Source organism: Fundulus heteroclitus, chromosome 12, assembly GCF_011125445.2.
Source record: "Fundulus heteroclitus isolate FHET01 chromosome 12, MU-UCD_Fhet_4.1, whole genome shotgun sequence".
NCBI lineage: Eukaryota > Metazoa > Chordata > Actinopteri > Cyprinodontiformes > Fundulidae > Fundulus > Fundulus heteroclitus.
In genome coordinates this window covers 26,413,488-26,428,655 of record NC_046372.1, presented here as the reverse complement: position 1 = coordinate 26,428,655, position 15,168 = coordinate 26,413,488, and the positions used below count along the sequence as shown (strand labels likewise).

Sequence of the window (15,168 nt, the reverse complement as noted above, 5' to 3'; positions counted from 1 at the left end):
TTGGATTAATACGTTAATATTGAAATTGCTGTTTCATATGAACTTTAAAGGGAGAAGCTGCAGAGTTTGCTTTTCTGGCTGACTCCCTTTTAGTTTTAGTTTGCTTGCTGGGCTTTATGTTCTGGTGGGGGGGGGGGGGGGATCAGAGTGTGTTTGGGCCCGTTATTGTTTGGTCTGTCTTTGGTTGTGTTGATTGTCAGTGTGAATACCTGCAGTGTTGTATAGATTTTTGCCTAGATGGTGAGTAGTGTGGAGTACGTCCTCTTTTTAAATCATGCCTCTTTTTTTCTTTGGATTATAAACATGAATTCTTGCAGGTTTGAAACAAACAAACAAACAAACCAACCAGTCACAGCTGATTCAAACGGCCGTATTACTTCCTTTGTATGTCACTGAGTGCTGACCTGAGACTGACTCAATTCATTTGATTCAGGTGTGTTGAATCCAGGAAACATATCAAACATGACTCCCCTCCCACACCTGTTGCTGTGACCTGCCATAAAGCAGGCTGATAGAGGGCGTGGAAGAGGGCATCATCACGTTGAGTCGATGCTGCTTTAAACTGCAGCCGGTTAGCGAGGAGCGAGAAAAAACCGAATAGCAACCAAAACAAGTGTACTGCAGTTGAATTTAGCGGGGAATTGTCAGCGATCCAAATAAACAGGGGTGTCCAAAGTGTGGCCTGGGGGCCGTTTGTGGCCCCTGGACAGATTCTGCGCGGCCCCCAATGGCAATTCAAGAAAGGTTTGGCCCCGATGGTTGATGCAGATAAGAGCATTTCTGGTGTCAGCTGCAGGTTATTTTCCCGTTATTTTTGTTTAATGATGGCCTGCAGTGATCTTATAACCCAGGATGCGTGTTAGCGCCACGTTGGAGTGAGGCTTTCCTCTCAAAGCTATCAGCTGTATAACGGGACAAAACATAACCACTCAGCAACTTTTACTTTTCAAGGCTGCATGTTTGGGCCGCTAAACTTTCTGAAAACAGTCCGATCTGACGAGAGTCACCCTGCGCATGTTGGACCTTCACCACGGGGCCGCCGGCTCGTGTTTTCCCATCGGAGACGCGTTGCGTCATGCAGCCGATCCGAGCGCGGTCGTGAAATCGGAGCAGCGGTTGTCAGCAGAGCGTGAAGGCCCGCAGTGCAAACGTTGTTCTGGCTCGGGACGACGCGGTCTGAATACTGACGAGCCGGCGGACCGTTTTTATTCAGCGCCTCGGCTTCGTTCCACCCATCTGCCTGATGGAAGCCCATTTGTGGGATGATCACACTCTTCATTTCTGCCCAATAATGGATGCAGCTCCTCGTGAGGCTCTCGCCTCTCTGGATGTTTTCCAAAACGTTGACCGTGACCGAAAAAGTCAATATAGCACTGCTGCCCTCCTCTCTGTTCTTAATGTCTTAATTAAACCAAGTGAATTCAAAACTTAAGTCGTTTAGCCCGGTTACCAGAGATGTAGTATGCATCTAAGCACTAAAGATTTGGAAGTATCTGTAATTTAAATGTAATTAAAATGCTATCTGGGTCTCTGATTACTCAGACAGGACAATTTGCAGAACCTGGCGAGGGAATTTTAATATTAAGATCTTTAGTGATCATTTATTGCCCATTGAGACTGATTCTGTATGTTTTTGGAGCTACTCTGGAGGATCTGACTATCATTTCTCACTTTGCTCATAATAAAGCAGTGTACTGTCAAACATCTGTGTACAAACTTTCATCAGAGCAATCAGATGCATTAGAAGGGTAAAAGTTAAGAAACATAATACTGAAATAAAATGATCCGTTTAGATACATTTTTACTGGGTGAAGATGAAGCTATGGCTAAATACTAAATGATAAATTGGGTTTAGTTTAACCCAATTTTGACATTGCTTCTTAGCTTAAATCTGAAACAGGACAAAGTCTAAAGCACACTTTATATTTCTGTCATTATTAACAACTTTTGGAGGGGGTGGAGGCATCAACTAAGCATCTCAGAGGTTTTTACCAACGCTGCAGCATTGTTAAAAACACTGAAATGTTTGAGGTGTTGATGACAACTTGTTAAAGAGTTGCAGGACAACTTCTTACTGAAGGCGTCAAGAATTATAGTTTTTATCTTTATAAGGTCACTCATTTGTTTTTACCGACAATAAAAGTATGGTTTAAAGAATATGTTGCAAATTTAGTTAAATTTAAGTTATTTTTCTTACTCAGTTTGGAGTAAAATGTTTGTTTTCCATAACGGTGACGGGGTTAATGAGCCTGGTATCTCAGTTTCCTTAAACAGAGACACAGTAGACGAAGGTTTTTATGAAATTACAGACATGCAAATCTTTAAAATGCCGTCTTTAAAATGAATTAAATCAAAGCTTCAGGGTTTAAGTTGCAGGAGAGGATGAACCGTCGCCTACTGCAGCCGACATCTGTTGAGACAGATGGTAAAAGTCAACCTCAGCAGGTTTCTTAATAGCTTTGGCTTAAGCTTTCTTTAAATAAATAAATAAAAAATCAGCTTTTAATATGTTTAATTACACAGTTTAACAAAAAATAAAGTGAGAGGCAGAAGCTTCATCACGGCGTGTGGTTTTTCTCAGAGTGACATATTTTTCCTACAGTTTAGTCAAGACGATTCAGGGATCTTGAGATTTGCTTTGTTGGATTCATTTCTCAGGGAACAAGCCGTTTTTAAAACAAGCGCCGTTCCAGCAGCTTAAGATGAGCTCAGGAACTCTGCAGCAGTTCTAACCAAGCAATGGAGAAAAAAAAAAGGAAAAAGCTGCAAGATTTTTTTATCTGGTGTCCTGTCCGTCTGATGAGTTGCATGTTAGGGAAAACAATCCCTGCAGGATGCCTCTAATAGGATTGTTGGCTGTAATGCTGCCCAGAAGAGCGCGGCTGCTTTCTAAGGATCGCGTCGTTCTGGTTTTCTGCTTTTTCTGCTTCTTCTGTTCTACGCAGAGCGTTGCTCCAGCGAGGGTCGCAGCAGTGCGGTTAGACGCGGTGGAAAAATGCTGCCAAAGTAAAAATAGAACATGGGAAACAGATAAGGCCAGCTAGAGACGGAGCCGTCTCCTCTTTTTTTTTTTTATGCTTATGAGCGAGCGGCGGTGAAAGACAGACACGGCGCCCGGCTCTGGTCACATGGACCCGCCGCCAACCCTCATTGGCCCGAACGCTGCTGAGGTCTTGTTGTCGACTCGGCGGGGACTGACCCAGTTCCCCCGTGCTGCTGAAAGGTCACGTGTGTGTGTGTGTGTGTGTGGCCAGATCACATTTAAAAACACAAACACCGAACTGCAGGACGTGACAGGTAGGACACGAACACCTGTGGTGCACAGGGAGGAAAAGAGAAAGAAACGACGACACGGCTTTCCCCTGAAAACAAGAGAGAGTCGTTTAAGAGCGCCGCCTGACAAAGTTAAATGATTCAGGGGATCAGAGTTTCATTTCAGACACACATGATTATGATCAACCATTTTTTTTCTTCAGTTTCACCAGTCACAGCCATGCTTGATCACTTTTAATTCTGCAGAATCAGGAAATAGCTCAGAGCCTGTCTGACAGCAGGAAGTAGGCCGAGACAAATCAGAGCAGCACATCCTGCCTGAACCTGAAGAAAATCCTTTTCTACGTTCAGAAATCTACAACAAAGACTAAACATGATGGGTCAGATTTATATCTTCTTTCCAAATTGTCCCAGTACTTATACAGTGATGCCTTGACTTATGAGTTTAATTCCTTCGGTGTCGGAACTCATAATTCAAATTACTATTATGTCAAATCAACATTCTCCATTAAATAAAAAAGAAATCCCATTAATCTGTTCCAGATGTGTCAGTTGCATCTTTTTTTCTGAGTGTTTCTTTTGAATAAAGTCTGAAAGTTTCTCCCACATTCCCAACATTTCCTTTATCTGTTTTGCACAGATAACCGCGTCACCCAGCGTGCTGCAGTTTCTCTGGCTGCTCTGTAGCTGCGTTTGCTGCGGCGTTCCCTACATCTGGCTCCTTTAGCTGAATTTTAGCTCTGAAATCTGAGGAAAAACCGTCCTGAGAGACGGCTCGCATCTCGAGGTGGAGGGTATTCACCGTTTACCTCGAATCAGATGTGAGACGGTTCATTTCTCGATGTTAGAGCTGGAGCGTCGGACGTGGGACAGAATATTACACCTTATAGCCTCAGTGCTTCTTATAGGAAAATCCACTTGTAGCTCACAAATGTAGATTTAAAGTCAATGACTTGATGCAATCTGCTGGGTTTCTTATGATGGAAAACTTTAAATCAATCTACATGTGTCTGGATGTTTAGATATAACTGACTTTATAAAGGGCCATAAGATGACGTGTTGTGAATTGTTGCTTTAGAAATGAACAGAATTTAATTAAATCAGCATTCCTTTACTGCTATGCGTAAAAAGGTTTCCACACCATCACTGTCTGTGTTTGTCGGAGCTGGAAATCCTTTAAAAACAACAGAATTCAGCTTATGGCCCATTTTTTCCCCAAAGCAATACGTGGGGGAGGGGCAGCACTGACATTAATCCATGCTCCAAACAGACTCCATTTATCTAATTAAAATGACTTTAAACCACAGGCTCCTGAAACGTCTGGTTTGCAGCTCTAGATTTTAAAGTTGCTGAAGGAAATTGTGACTTTATTAGAGTTTTATCGCGGCTTTGTTCACTCAGAAGGGTTCTTGCCGAGTCACTTTATTCAAAACAGACGTACAGCTGTTTCCTCATCGCTCATGAATGGTCTGCCTGTACCACCCTCTTCTTTAAACACTTGGCAGAATAACAAAAAAAAGAAAAAAAGAAAGTAATGTGTTGGGTTTTAAAGGTTGGATTTGTTTTTCTGCTCTGATGTAACAGCTTGTACGACAATAAAACAGACGCGGCGCTAAGAAAGCTGGCAGCCTTGTCCTCTGATGTGTTGGAGCTCGTCCTCCAGCTTCTCTGAGCTTTAATCTCTCATCTGCCGCCAACTTTCTGTGTGCAAACCTTGACGAGGTGGAAGGAGAAGGAGGCACAGCAGTGACGGGGAGAGAAAAGCCCCCCGGGGCGTCGTTGCTCCGTAATGTCTGCTAACTTTCCCCTTTTCCTTTCTGTGTGTTTCAGTCATTTCAAGGAAGTCAAGGAAGAGCCTATCTGTTTAATTCAGTGTAAGTATCACTCTTTTCTTTGAAAACGTTACTTCAGTCGCCTTTTTATGTCCGTTTGATCCATTTCCAGTTCAGTTAAAGTTGGAAAACCTCACAGAAAGTGTATTTAGAGCCAAAGTTTGCTTGTTTCTGGGCTCTGAGTTCCCTGATTGGTTTGTGATTCAGGAAAAGTTCAAAGAGCTCGAACCACGTACCCGTTTAAACAGATCTTTATGGTTCTTTCTTAACAACAAGCAATTAAGTTATTTTTCAATGCATTTTAGACTTAGACAAACTTTATTGTCATTTTGTTTGTACAGAATGCAACAAAATGACATTTTGTTGCATACAGTTTCCGACAATGTAATGGGATTACAGTTGAAATAAGATAACATTACAATATAAAGTGATAAGAATGTTACAGTGCAGGAGAAAACAGTCTTCTAAAAAAGTGTGCAGAAGATAATTTTACGTATTTTACACTTTTTATTTAGGTATTAGATTTATTTTAAAAGGGAAGACACACAATAACAGAGACAGACTGAGTAAAACAGCAGACCCTGTATCGTGGTGCTGATTTGCAGCACTTGTGCCTAGATGGACTTTTTTTAGACAGTCTATGTAAAAACTATTAAGAAGCAAAATGTAATAATAATGTAGAAATAATAAAACATATGGAAAATCAAATATACAAAGCAAATAAAATAAGCATGACAATAAAAAGGATACATTAGGTACTCGTTTATGTGACATGTTCATTATTAAAACCAGACATTTACATGCACTCTACATAAAGGCAGAAATAATAGCAACGATTTGTGATGATAGATATTATATATATATATATATATATATATATATATATATATATTATATATATATATATATTCTTATATATATATAAATTAGATTATATATAATAGATGTAATTAGATTTATATATATATAGATAATTAGATTTATATATTTCTCTCGTATATATCTCTGATATAGATATATATATATACTATATATATATATTAGACTATATTAGATTTTTATATCTATATATATATATATATATTAGATTTATCTGTGCGGTCTGTTGGGGGATTATCCGTCCTATCTGCAGAAACTAGATCCATCTCTTTTAAACCCAATAACAACCTGTGGTGGTTTTATGGACCTGGTTTTACCGCTCCTCAGGCGGTTCGGATCTTATATGAACACACAGACGTCCATCCCCAAAGGCCAAAGGCATTTTTAGGTGTCACCATGCAACAGCTTTGTGCCGCGGAGTCTGAGTTTCATTGTTCTCACCTGCCTCAGCGACGGGTTGGATGAAAGAAGCGCTCCCCAGGCTGGACAGGATGAATAGCTGAAAGTCAAACATTCCCTCTGTTAAAGCTACGGGACGCCATGAGAACAATGTGAGCCGCCTTCATGAGGGCTTTGAAGGGTAACCCCAGTTTATCTGCCATAAAATGTTTTTGGGGCGACACTAGAGGTCCAAGATGGACACACAATAAATTCATTATAAATAAATCCATTCATGGCCGCCAGCAACCCCCGCGACCCCATTAGAGGTCAGAAGATGGATGGGTGGATGGATGGATGGATGGATGCAACAAATTTTGCTTCATGAAATTATTATTTTGTGAATAAATGCACGGTTCTCTCCTGCCAGACTCGTTGCTTAGCATCATGTCAGAGTGACATTCACACAACTAAGCTGCCAGGGTGTGACTTTGATTGACGTGTCTCATTAATGAATCTGATTGGCTGAAGAACGACAGAAAAGATGCTGATTGGCCACAGGTGCAGATGGCCTGAGGAGAATCATTGAGCATTTTTTTTTACTAAGTTCTTTAAGGAAAGATAAGCAGTTAGATGAGGTTTCGTATCGACCGTCTTCAGGCATCGTTGCAGCGGCTTTGAGAGACGAATATTTAAAGGCATTTTCTGGCCGTTGATGGCCAAAGAAATAAATAACAAAAAACTGCAGAAATAAAATTAATTGTTATGATGCAAACAGCATTTTATAATGTTATAAGGGATGCACGATATATCGGTATTAACATCGGTATCGGGCGATGTTAGTCATTTTTATCATATCGGTAAGATAAGTGAAACTGGGCCGACATTAACGATGTTTATTTCCATCTAGTCGCCCTTTGTGCCTGTGTTTCCGGGGGGGGGGGGGTCATGCAGATTTTGTGCAGATTTTGTTCGGTTGTAAGAAAGTGACAGTGATGCATCACAGCCAGGACTGTATATAGACGCACACATTGGTAAATATCGGTAATCATGCATAACTGCAATATCTGATATTGATATCGGCCAACGTTTTCACATCAGTGCATCCCTAAATGTTACACAAAATCTTTCAAATCAAACTACTCATGGGATTTTAGAATTTTTTCTTATTGTTTTATGTCCATAATTCATTAAATGGCTTAACCACTGCACATGAATTCATTCCTCTCGTCAGTTAACCACATTAGTAGGAAATGGTTTGTTTATTGGCGCAAAATTAAAGTAGTTTTGGATGAAATGGCAACCGCCGAGTGTGAAATGAGGTTAAAGCGTTTCTGCTGTAGAGCGGTTTGTGATGGACCCAGGGTGCATGAAAAGGGCTCTGTAGATTAAAACAGCGGTTGGTTAATCAAACCTTTATTCACCGGCTATCAGGATCGCCTGTGCTTTAATAAAAATATCTGCCTTTGATTTTAATGTTTCTCTGCAAATTCTTTAATATCTGGTTTTAAATCCTCTAACTAAACGGATGTAACATACATTGTTGAATTAATTGGCAACTAATTAAGATACTTTTAGAACTGTTAATATCTTTCACACATTCATTTTTTTTAAATGGTTTTTATTTAATAAAATTCCTAATTGAATTTTCTGCTCTGGCTTTCAGGGTGAATGTGGGCTGCGGGCCGGCTGAGGAGCGGGTTCTCCTCACGGGTTTACACGCTGTGGCTGATATCTACTGTGAAAACTGTAAAACCACCCTGGGCTGGAAATACGTAAGTCACTCACTCTGCCGGCCGCCGCCGTGTTTTTGTGCAACAACGTGTTTTTTCTGGATGCCAGGAGGGGGAAACAATGTCGTTACAGGTCAAAGGTGCAAAGCAGCGCTCGTTATGCTGCGCTGACACTTTTGGTCCGGGTGGCGTTAAGGCGCCGCCATTGAGCCCTACGTGGTTTCCCAGCATGCAACATAATTACAGCGGCAAAAGGTTGGCTGCAGACAGCCAGACCGGTTCCTCAGAGACGCTACAGTGATTAAATGTCACCGTTTTGAAGAGGCTTGTTCCGGTAATTGTCTGAAAAGACTAGAGAGGAGTGTAAAATAACCCAGCAAAGTGGAGGACAGGGACTCCTTCGGTGACGGAGACAGCCGGATCACGGCGGGGGGGGGGCTGGTTCGCCAGGAGAAACGGGACGAGGAGAAAAGACGCTGACGCACGAGATCCTGCTGACGGCGAGCGGGACCGGCCGGAAATCACTCAGCCCTAATGAGATGTGAGGCTGAATCTGAGTTAGATGATTTATTTTGTTTGGTGAGCATCGTGAAAAAAAAAAAAGCTCCCTCACTGTTCCCTGATAAAAACGAGGCCGTGTTAAAATGTGAGCCGCCCTGTCCTGCTGTCTTTTTGTGCCGGTGACTAAAAATATGGAGAGACGCTCGTCTTTGTCCTGACGTCCGTCTTCCCTGGTTTTATCTTTTTAATCTAGTTAAAAGCATCAGAAATGACTTCCTGGCCTCTAAACGTTTCCATTTTTCAGAACGTCCCACATCAGTTTCTCTCACGTGGGGAAAATGATGTAAAACTAACTTATCAGCTGTTTTTGCCTTTCATTTATGTCTGAGGTGAAATAGAATCCTATTTCCCATAAGACCCATAAAGCGACAATAAAAGGACGTTGAGTTGAATTATTTATTTTCTTTTGTCACAATTTAACTGGTTGTAAACCTTTTATGAAGAGCTGGCGGTCTTGGATTAATTATATATATATATATATATATATATATATATATATATATATATATATATATATATATATATGCCATGATAATGTAGTTTTATTTGGTCAATTTAATTAATCAACTTAATTTACAACAGAGGTTGTACAGAATAGGCTAATAGGACCAATTCAAATCCATCAACATGTAAATGTAGTTCAATCCAGTTACGATTGAGGCCGTTGGTCAGATTCAGAATTAAATCCAATTACAAACCCTGTTTTAGAGATGCAGCAGTTGCTTCCCTGGCAACTAGCGATCCTGCCCAGATTTACTAATCACTCGCTCATCTGAAAGTCAAAAATTAAATTTTGTTAATATACAAACACAACATCATTAACAATTCCAAAATACAATCGTAAGAAATTTCTTCTGTTCATTTTATATGTCCAATTTTCATTGAAAACAGCTTTAAATGAATTTCTTTGTTGTGCACACCGACCAGTTTAGAGTTAAGTACCTGGAAGGAAACCCTTCAGTTTGCTTAATTTATACTTTGGCACCAAAGGGCGTCACAGGGTGGTGGTAGTGTGAGTGGCCTAGTCAAAGTCCGGAATCAAATCTGATTGAGATGCTGTGGCATGACGTCAAACAGGCCATTCCTGCTTAAAAACATCCAATGTGGCAGAATTAATCATTCTGCAAATAAAAGTGGGACAAAGTTCCTTCACAGCGATGTAAAAAAAAATAATTATTTCAAACTCTTGATGCCAGTTGCTGCAGCTGAAGGCGACACCACTAGTTATTAAGTTTAGGGGGAAGTTACTTTTTCATATGGGCCCAGGTTTGATCTGAAACATTTAAGTATGACAACTAAAGCAAAACAATAGAGATCTATAAGAGGGGAAAACTACTTCTTCACACCATTGTAGACTCTAAGCGCCGGTTTGGATATAATTTGGGTTTCCTGGGCTACTTTTTATTGCTGAGTGTGTAAATTTTGTTAATCCGGCCTGTAACGTGATGCATAAGTAAAAAAAAAATGTTCTTGTTGTTTTTAAATGGCTCTGTTTGGTTTGGTTTGGAGATCTGGGCTCCTGTAACAGAGGTTTTTGCTGCTTTTTTCACAGGAACATGCGTTTGAGAGCAGTCAAAAGTACAAAGAGGGAAAGTTCATCATCGAGCTGGCTCACATGATCAAGGACAACGGATGGGAGTGACGGCGAGGCCACGTCCCGTCTCTTTAAATCCGTTTTCCTGACCTTAGAATGCTCTTTATTGAACTGAGTGGAGCGACAACCATTGACCACCCCCCCCCCCCCCCCCCATTCGCACCGTTTCCCCTTTAAGAGAAAACACCTCCACTCACCGGCCTCCGTCACGTGCACACGCCCACCTGCTCATCGTGAAAACGGACAAAACGAATGCTTTAGGAAGTGGACTTAAAACCCCCACACCACCTTGAAGATTGTGTGCTCTGCTGAGCGTCTGGGTCCCCCCCCCCTCCTCACCCCCCCCCCCCCCCTCCTCACCGCCCCCCCTCACGCCTCGGCTCCACCTAAACACGCTTACAGTGATTGTGGTGATGTGGCGACCGCTGCGTGAACGGAGAGACTTCACTGAAAAAAGACATCTTGTTATTTTCTGTATTCCGCTCGTCTTTTATGACTTTATTATTGTTATTTTTAATGTTATTTGCCATAGTTTTAACTTTCGGGTTTTGGTGAAGCTTTGGTTTGATGGCGGATGGATGTTACTGGTTAGCATTTTATTTCCATGACTTTCATTTGGTTTATTTGTTGTTGTTGTTGTTTTTAAATGTGCTTTTTTTTTTTTCCTCTTCGCTATTGTCCAAATGAGCAATCAGGGATGGGTTGAGAAGAAACGGGCAAAGGGAGTTTATTATAGTTACAAACATGTAGCAGCTTTTATTTCCTTTTTTTTTATTGAGATTCCATTAATGTTGGATTTTGATGACGTTTCCTCTCGTGTGGATTTTCTTTAATTCTCCCTTTCTGGTACTTTTCAGCACCCAAAAAGCGTCGAAAGCAGCACCTAGTATTTTGTTTGACATAAAAAGGTATAACTATATATAAATACACATATATATGAACATATAGATATATGAATATTTGTAGCGTATGGCTAAATGCGATTGTGGCTGGTCCCATTTTTGCAGCAGCACCATGAATGAAAGAGACACGAAAAAGGAGCAGAAATAATTTTTGGAGTGAGGAAGCTGACGTCGGTGTCTACTCTGTATTATCCCATCGTCTAGTAATGAAACAGCGAAGGTCACTGCTACATATTAATATAAATACACATACTATGATTACATATCCGTCAATTCTATGATATTGTTCGTAGTATGTAGAGATTGATCGGAACATGGTTTTGATATATATGTATTTGCTGTCATGCACATATGTGTATATGCATAATCCTGTGTGTGTATATGCATAGTGTGTGTGTGTGTGTGTGTGTGTGTGTGTGGTCACGCATTACACAGCGGCATACTTGATCGATGCTACTTCGTTTGCACGTTGCTGAGGCAGGTGCTTCGTCTCGGTTTGGAGGCGAAATTTTTTTTTTTTTTTACGGCATCCAAAGACGTGAAAGTTTTGCTTTGATTTCTCCAGATTTCGTTTTCCTCTCAGCTTTTGGACCGATCTTTGAATGCAAGGCGGTCTCAGATTCCTCGCTGCTATCCACAAGCTCCCGCTCTTGTCCTGACGTGTGTCTGAACCGTGTTGGATTTACTTTTTTTTGCCTCTAAACCGAATGAATTTCGTGCCTCTTCAAAACATGAACGCCCCCCCCCCCTTTATTTTCTTTCTGTTGTGCAGTGCATAACTTGGAAAACCTTCGTGTGAACCGATGCGTCTTCCCTTGTTCCGGTTCAACGCGGCCCTCAAAATCCTCAGACAACTCTGCCCTTTTTTTTTGTCTATATATACATATATATATATTTTCTACAATAACATTTAGAGGTGCACAAATAAACGGATATTGAAGATATTATTTCTCAAAGTAAACATAGAGGAAAAGGCTGTAACATTGTGAGATGCCCGGGGCTTTTCTGTTTTTTTGTTTTTCTTTTTACCCGCTGAGAACTGGCCGCACGTTGTTGGTTTAAACTTTAAAGGATGGCAGTTTAAAAAATCAGCAGTGATTGATTACTTTGCCGGCAAGGTCAGTCAGATCACACCGACCTTTTACTCAAAGAAAAATACAAAAAAAAACACAAAAAAAAAACAAAGCCGCTGACAATGCAAACCCTTAATAGATAGCAATGATACCTACTTGAAAATTTAAATACAGAAACCGCTGAGATATTGGCCCGTGCTAGTTTTTGTACATAAAGTAACATATTTAAGGTTTTATACGTATTTCTACTGGGTTAGTTCTTTTACTTCCCCAACTTGAAGCACTTTTGTTCACTGTACCTCTGTCTGAGAGTGTGTGAATGTGAATGTGTGTGTGCACACCTGCATGGGTTTCAGCCCACATGCATGGCTGCACAAGAAAGTGAATGTTTACTTTCTCTCCTGTTTTTTTTCTTTCCTCCTCTATTTCTGTTTGTTCCTGTTAAAGTTTTTTTTTTTCTGCAGCTCTCTGGTTTCACTGCTGCTTCTTCTCCTGCCGGTTTTGGTTTTTTGGAAGTGATCTATCCCCATTTTTTTTTGTTTTTCTCTCCTGTTAGCTTGTTTAATTAGCCTGTGTGGTGAGGGCCCGTTTAGAGGGCCGGTGTTTAGGTCTCTGCTGAGCCGTGTAGACGTCGAGGGCGAGCTGGAATCTCCCACCGTGTCGCAGGGAAAGCCTTTATCGAGACCCGTTCACCACCACAGCTAGTGTCTCCTTTCAGGCGGCGGACATGTTGGAGGTCCTTCGCAGCAACGCTGGCTGTGTTTATCTGATTGTACTTCACAAACATGTTTACTTTTGTTCATAAATGACCTGTTAACTTCTGTCTTCTATTTAATGTGATGTGTTGGGTTGATGTTCCTTTTTGTTTTTGTATTGCCGTTTCCCCTCAAAAAAACCTTCCTACAGCCAGTTGTTTGGCTTGGTCTTTTTTTTTTTAGCAGCTCTGTGCAGTTTAGTCTCTGGGGTGAAGAAATGTTCTACAAAAGGTGACACGTAAATCCACGCAAGCATAGTTTAACAGTTGTGTTCCTCCTTCAAGGTGCATTTAAGCAGTCTTTACCGAATTCAGGTGTTCCAATACGATGTGGCCTAATTTACTTAAAGTCTGTGATTTCTCTGGGAAACATTTAAGATAATATTCTGATCTGGTCTGTTTTGGTAGCTGTCACAGGGGCTCCATGGACGTATAAATCTACATTCATGCCATGAATTTATCTTTTTCATGAGGAAAAAAGAAAAGTCGACAGTAGAAGCGGTTATGCTGAGTTGGAGAAGTTAAATGCACCGATGAAGGAGGAGGTGCAGCCGTCCTGTTGAATGTAGCAGCACTCACAGTATGAGACCAGTATCTTCAAAATTTAGTCTCCAACACAACTGTTTAAGTTTGGAAGATGATTTGCTTCTTCCCACTATTCATACCAGCTTAAATTGGAACCAGCTTAATCCCCCCCCCCCCCTTGTATCTCTTAAGCAGCCAGTTTGTCCGAAGGGTCCTCCGGGATGCCCCCAGCAGTTGTCGATCTAACCGAAGAGCTCGGAGGAGTGGAGCCAAACAAAAAGCAGCTGCCAGCGTCACCACTGTGTACCAAATGAGAACCAGGTTCTGTTGAGCGTGTTGGCTCCAGGAGATTCATCGTCTATACCAAATTTAAAGGCTGGAAAGCGTGTCGCTTGTAGCGCCGCCGTCCTGCAGAATGTTTAGACTCCTAACGGTTGAAGGTCGTAGGTATTTGCTGCTGAAAACTGTTTACTTTTCATCGTTTTTCTGTTTTTCTGTGACGCTGGCCGCCCGCTTTTTGTTTTTAGCTCCGTCACCTGAAAGGATGTCGATGAAAGGCGGGGATGTGTGTAGCGGGGAAACGACTGCACACGATCTTTTCTTAGGACTGTTAAAACTCCAGTTTAAGGTCTACAGCATGTTGTATTTATAATGGCTTTATGTCGTGCCTGTTTTTATTATTTGTTTTCCCCTCTAAATTTAAAGACAAGTATATGCTTTTATTTGACTACATTGCTTTGCATTCTGTCTTAGTGAAGCCATTTCACGTCTGTTTTCACTCTAATGTAAACTATCAGATATCACAATAAATTTTCAATGGCATTAAATGGTGGATGTTCAGTGGGCTTTTCTTCATTATTTTTTTTTTTTAAGTTTCAGTTCAATTTCACTTCATATACAAACGTGTTATTAAATGTTTCCTTTGACAACTTCCGCCTCAGGGCAGCTGTGGCTACAGTGTAGCTCACCACCGTCAGCCTGTGAGCGTGTGCATGAATGAATAAATGAATGAATGAATGAATGAATTAATTAATGTAGTGTGAAGCGGTCCTCGGGACATGATAATGCGCCATTTTCTTTGCTCTACACTCTGAATGGCAATAATCAGGGGAAACAAAAACATGTACAGAGAAAAGAAGTGACAGGAAATCTGATGGCACACCAGTGATGCACACATATCTGAAATATCTCCCTCCATTCTCCCCTTAGCTGGTTTTACTCCTACGTTTCTGGCCACGCTTGGTTTGTGTAACTTAAGTCCTTCAGGTCAATCTGAGGCACATCCGGTGTGCCTCAGGGCTCTGTCCTAGGAATTGTACTCTTCATCGTTTACCTCCTTCCTGTTGGCCATATTTTCTGTAAGTCTCACATTAATTTCCACTGCCATGTGAATGACACCATACTCTACTTATCCAGTGAACCCAGTTCTATATTTCCATCCTCTGCCCTCACCTCCCTTATCTAAAATAAAATCTTGGTTCATGTTTCTTAAAATCACCCATTATCTATTCAGGGGGTTCAATTTACCCAGACCCAGGCTTTGTCTTTCACCTCTCGCATAAATAACATCTAGTGGTCTGAATATTACCATCTACACAGCATTAATCATCTCTGTCCCTCACGCCACCACAGTTCTAGTTTACAGCCTCATCACCTGCCGATTT

General features: G+C 41.1%; 1 protein-coding gene across 4 annotated transcripts in view; it reads left to right on the top strand.

Annotated features, from left to right (window-relative positions):
• The window catches only part of ypel1 (yippee-like 1), a 31,804-nt gene extending 21,204 nt beyond the window's left edge, over window positions 1-10,600 (top strand). For all 4 annotated transcript variants that reach the window (XM_036144366.1, XM_036144367.1, XM_036144369.1 and 1 more), the window contains exons 3-5: window positions 5,104-5,147; window positions 8,029-8,137; window positions 10,209-10,600. In XM_036144366.1, the coding sequence (XP_036000259.1) occupies window positions 5,104-5,147; window positions 8,029-8,137; window positions 10,209-10,298 (243 nt within the window). In that variant the 3' untranslated portion in view covers window positions 10,299-10,600. The remainder of the gene's footprint in view (window positions 1-5,103; window positions 5,148-8,028; window positions 8,138-10,208) is intronic.
• Window positions 10,601-15,168: the final 4,568 nt, after the last annotated feature.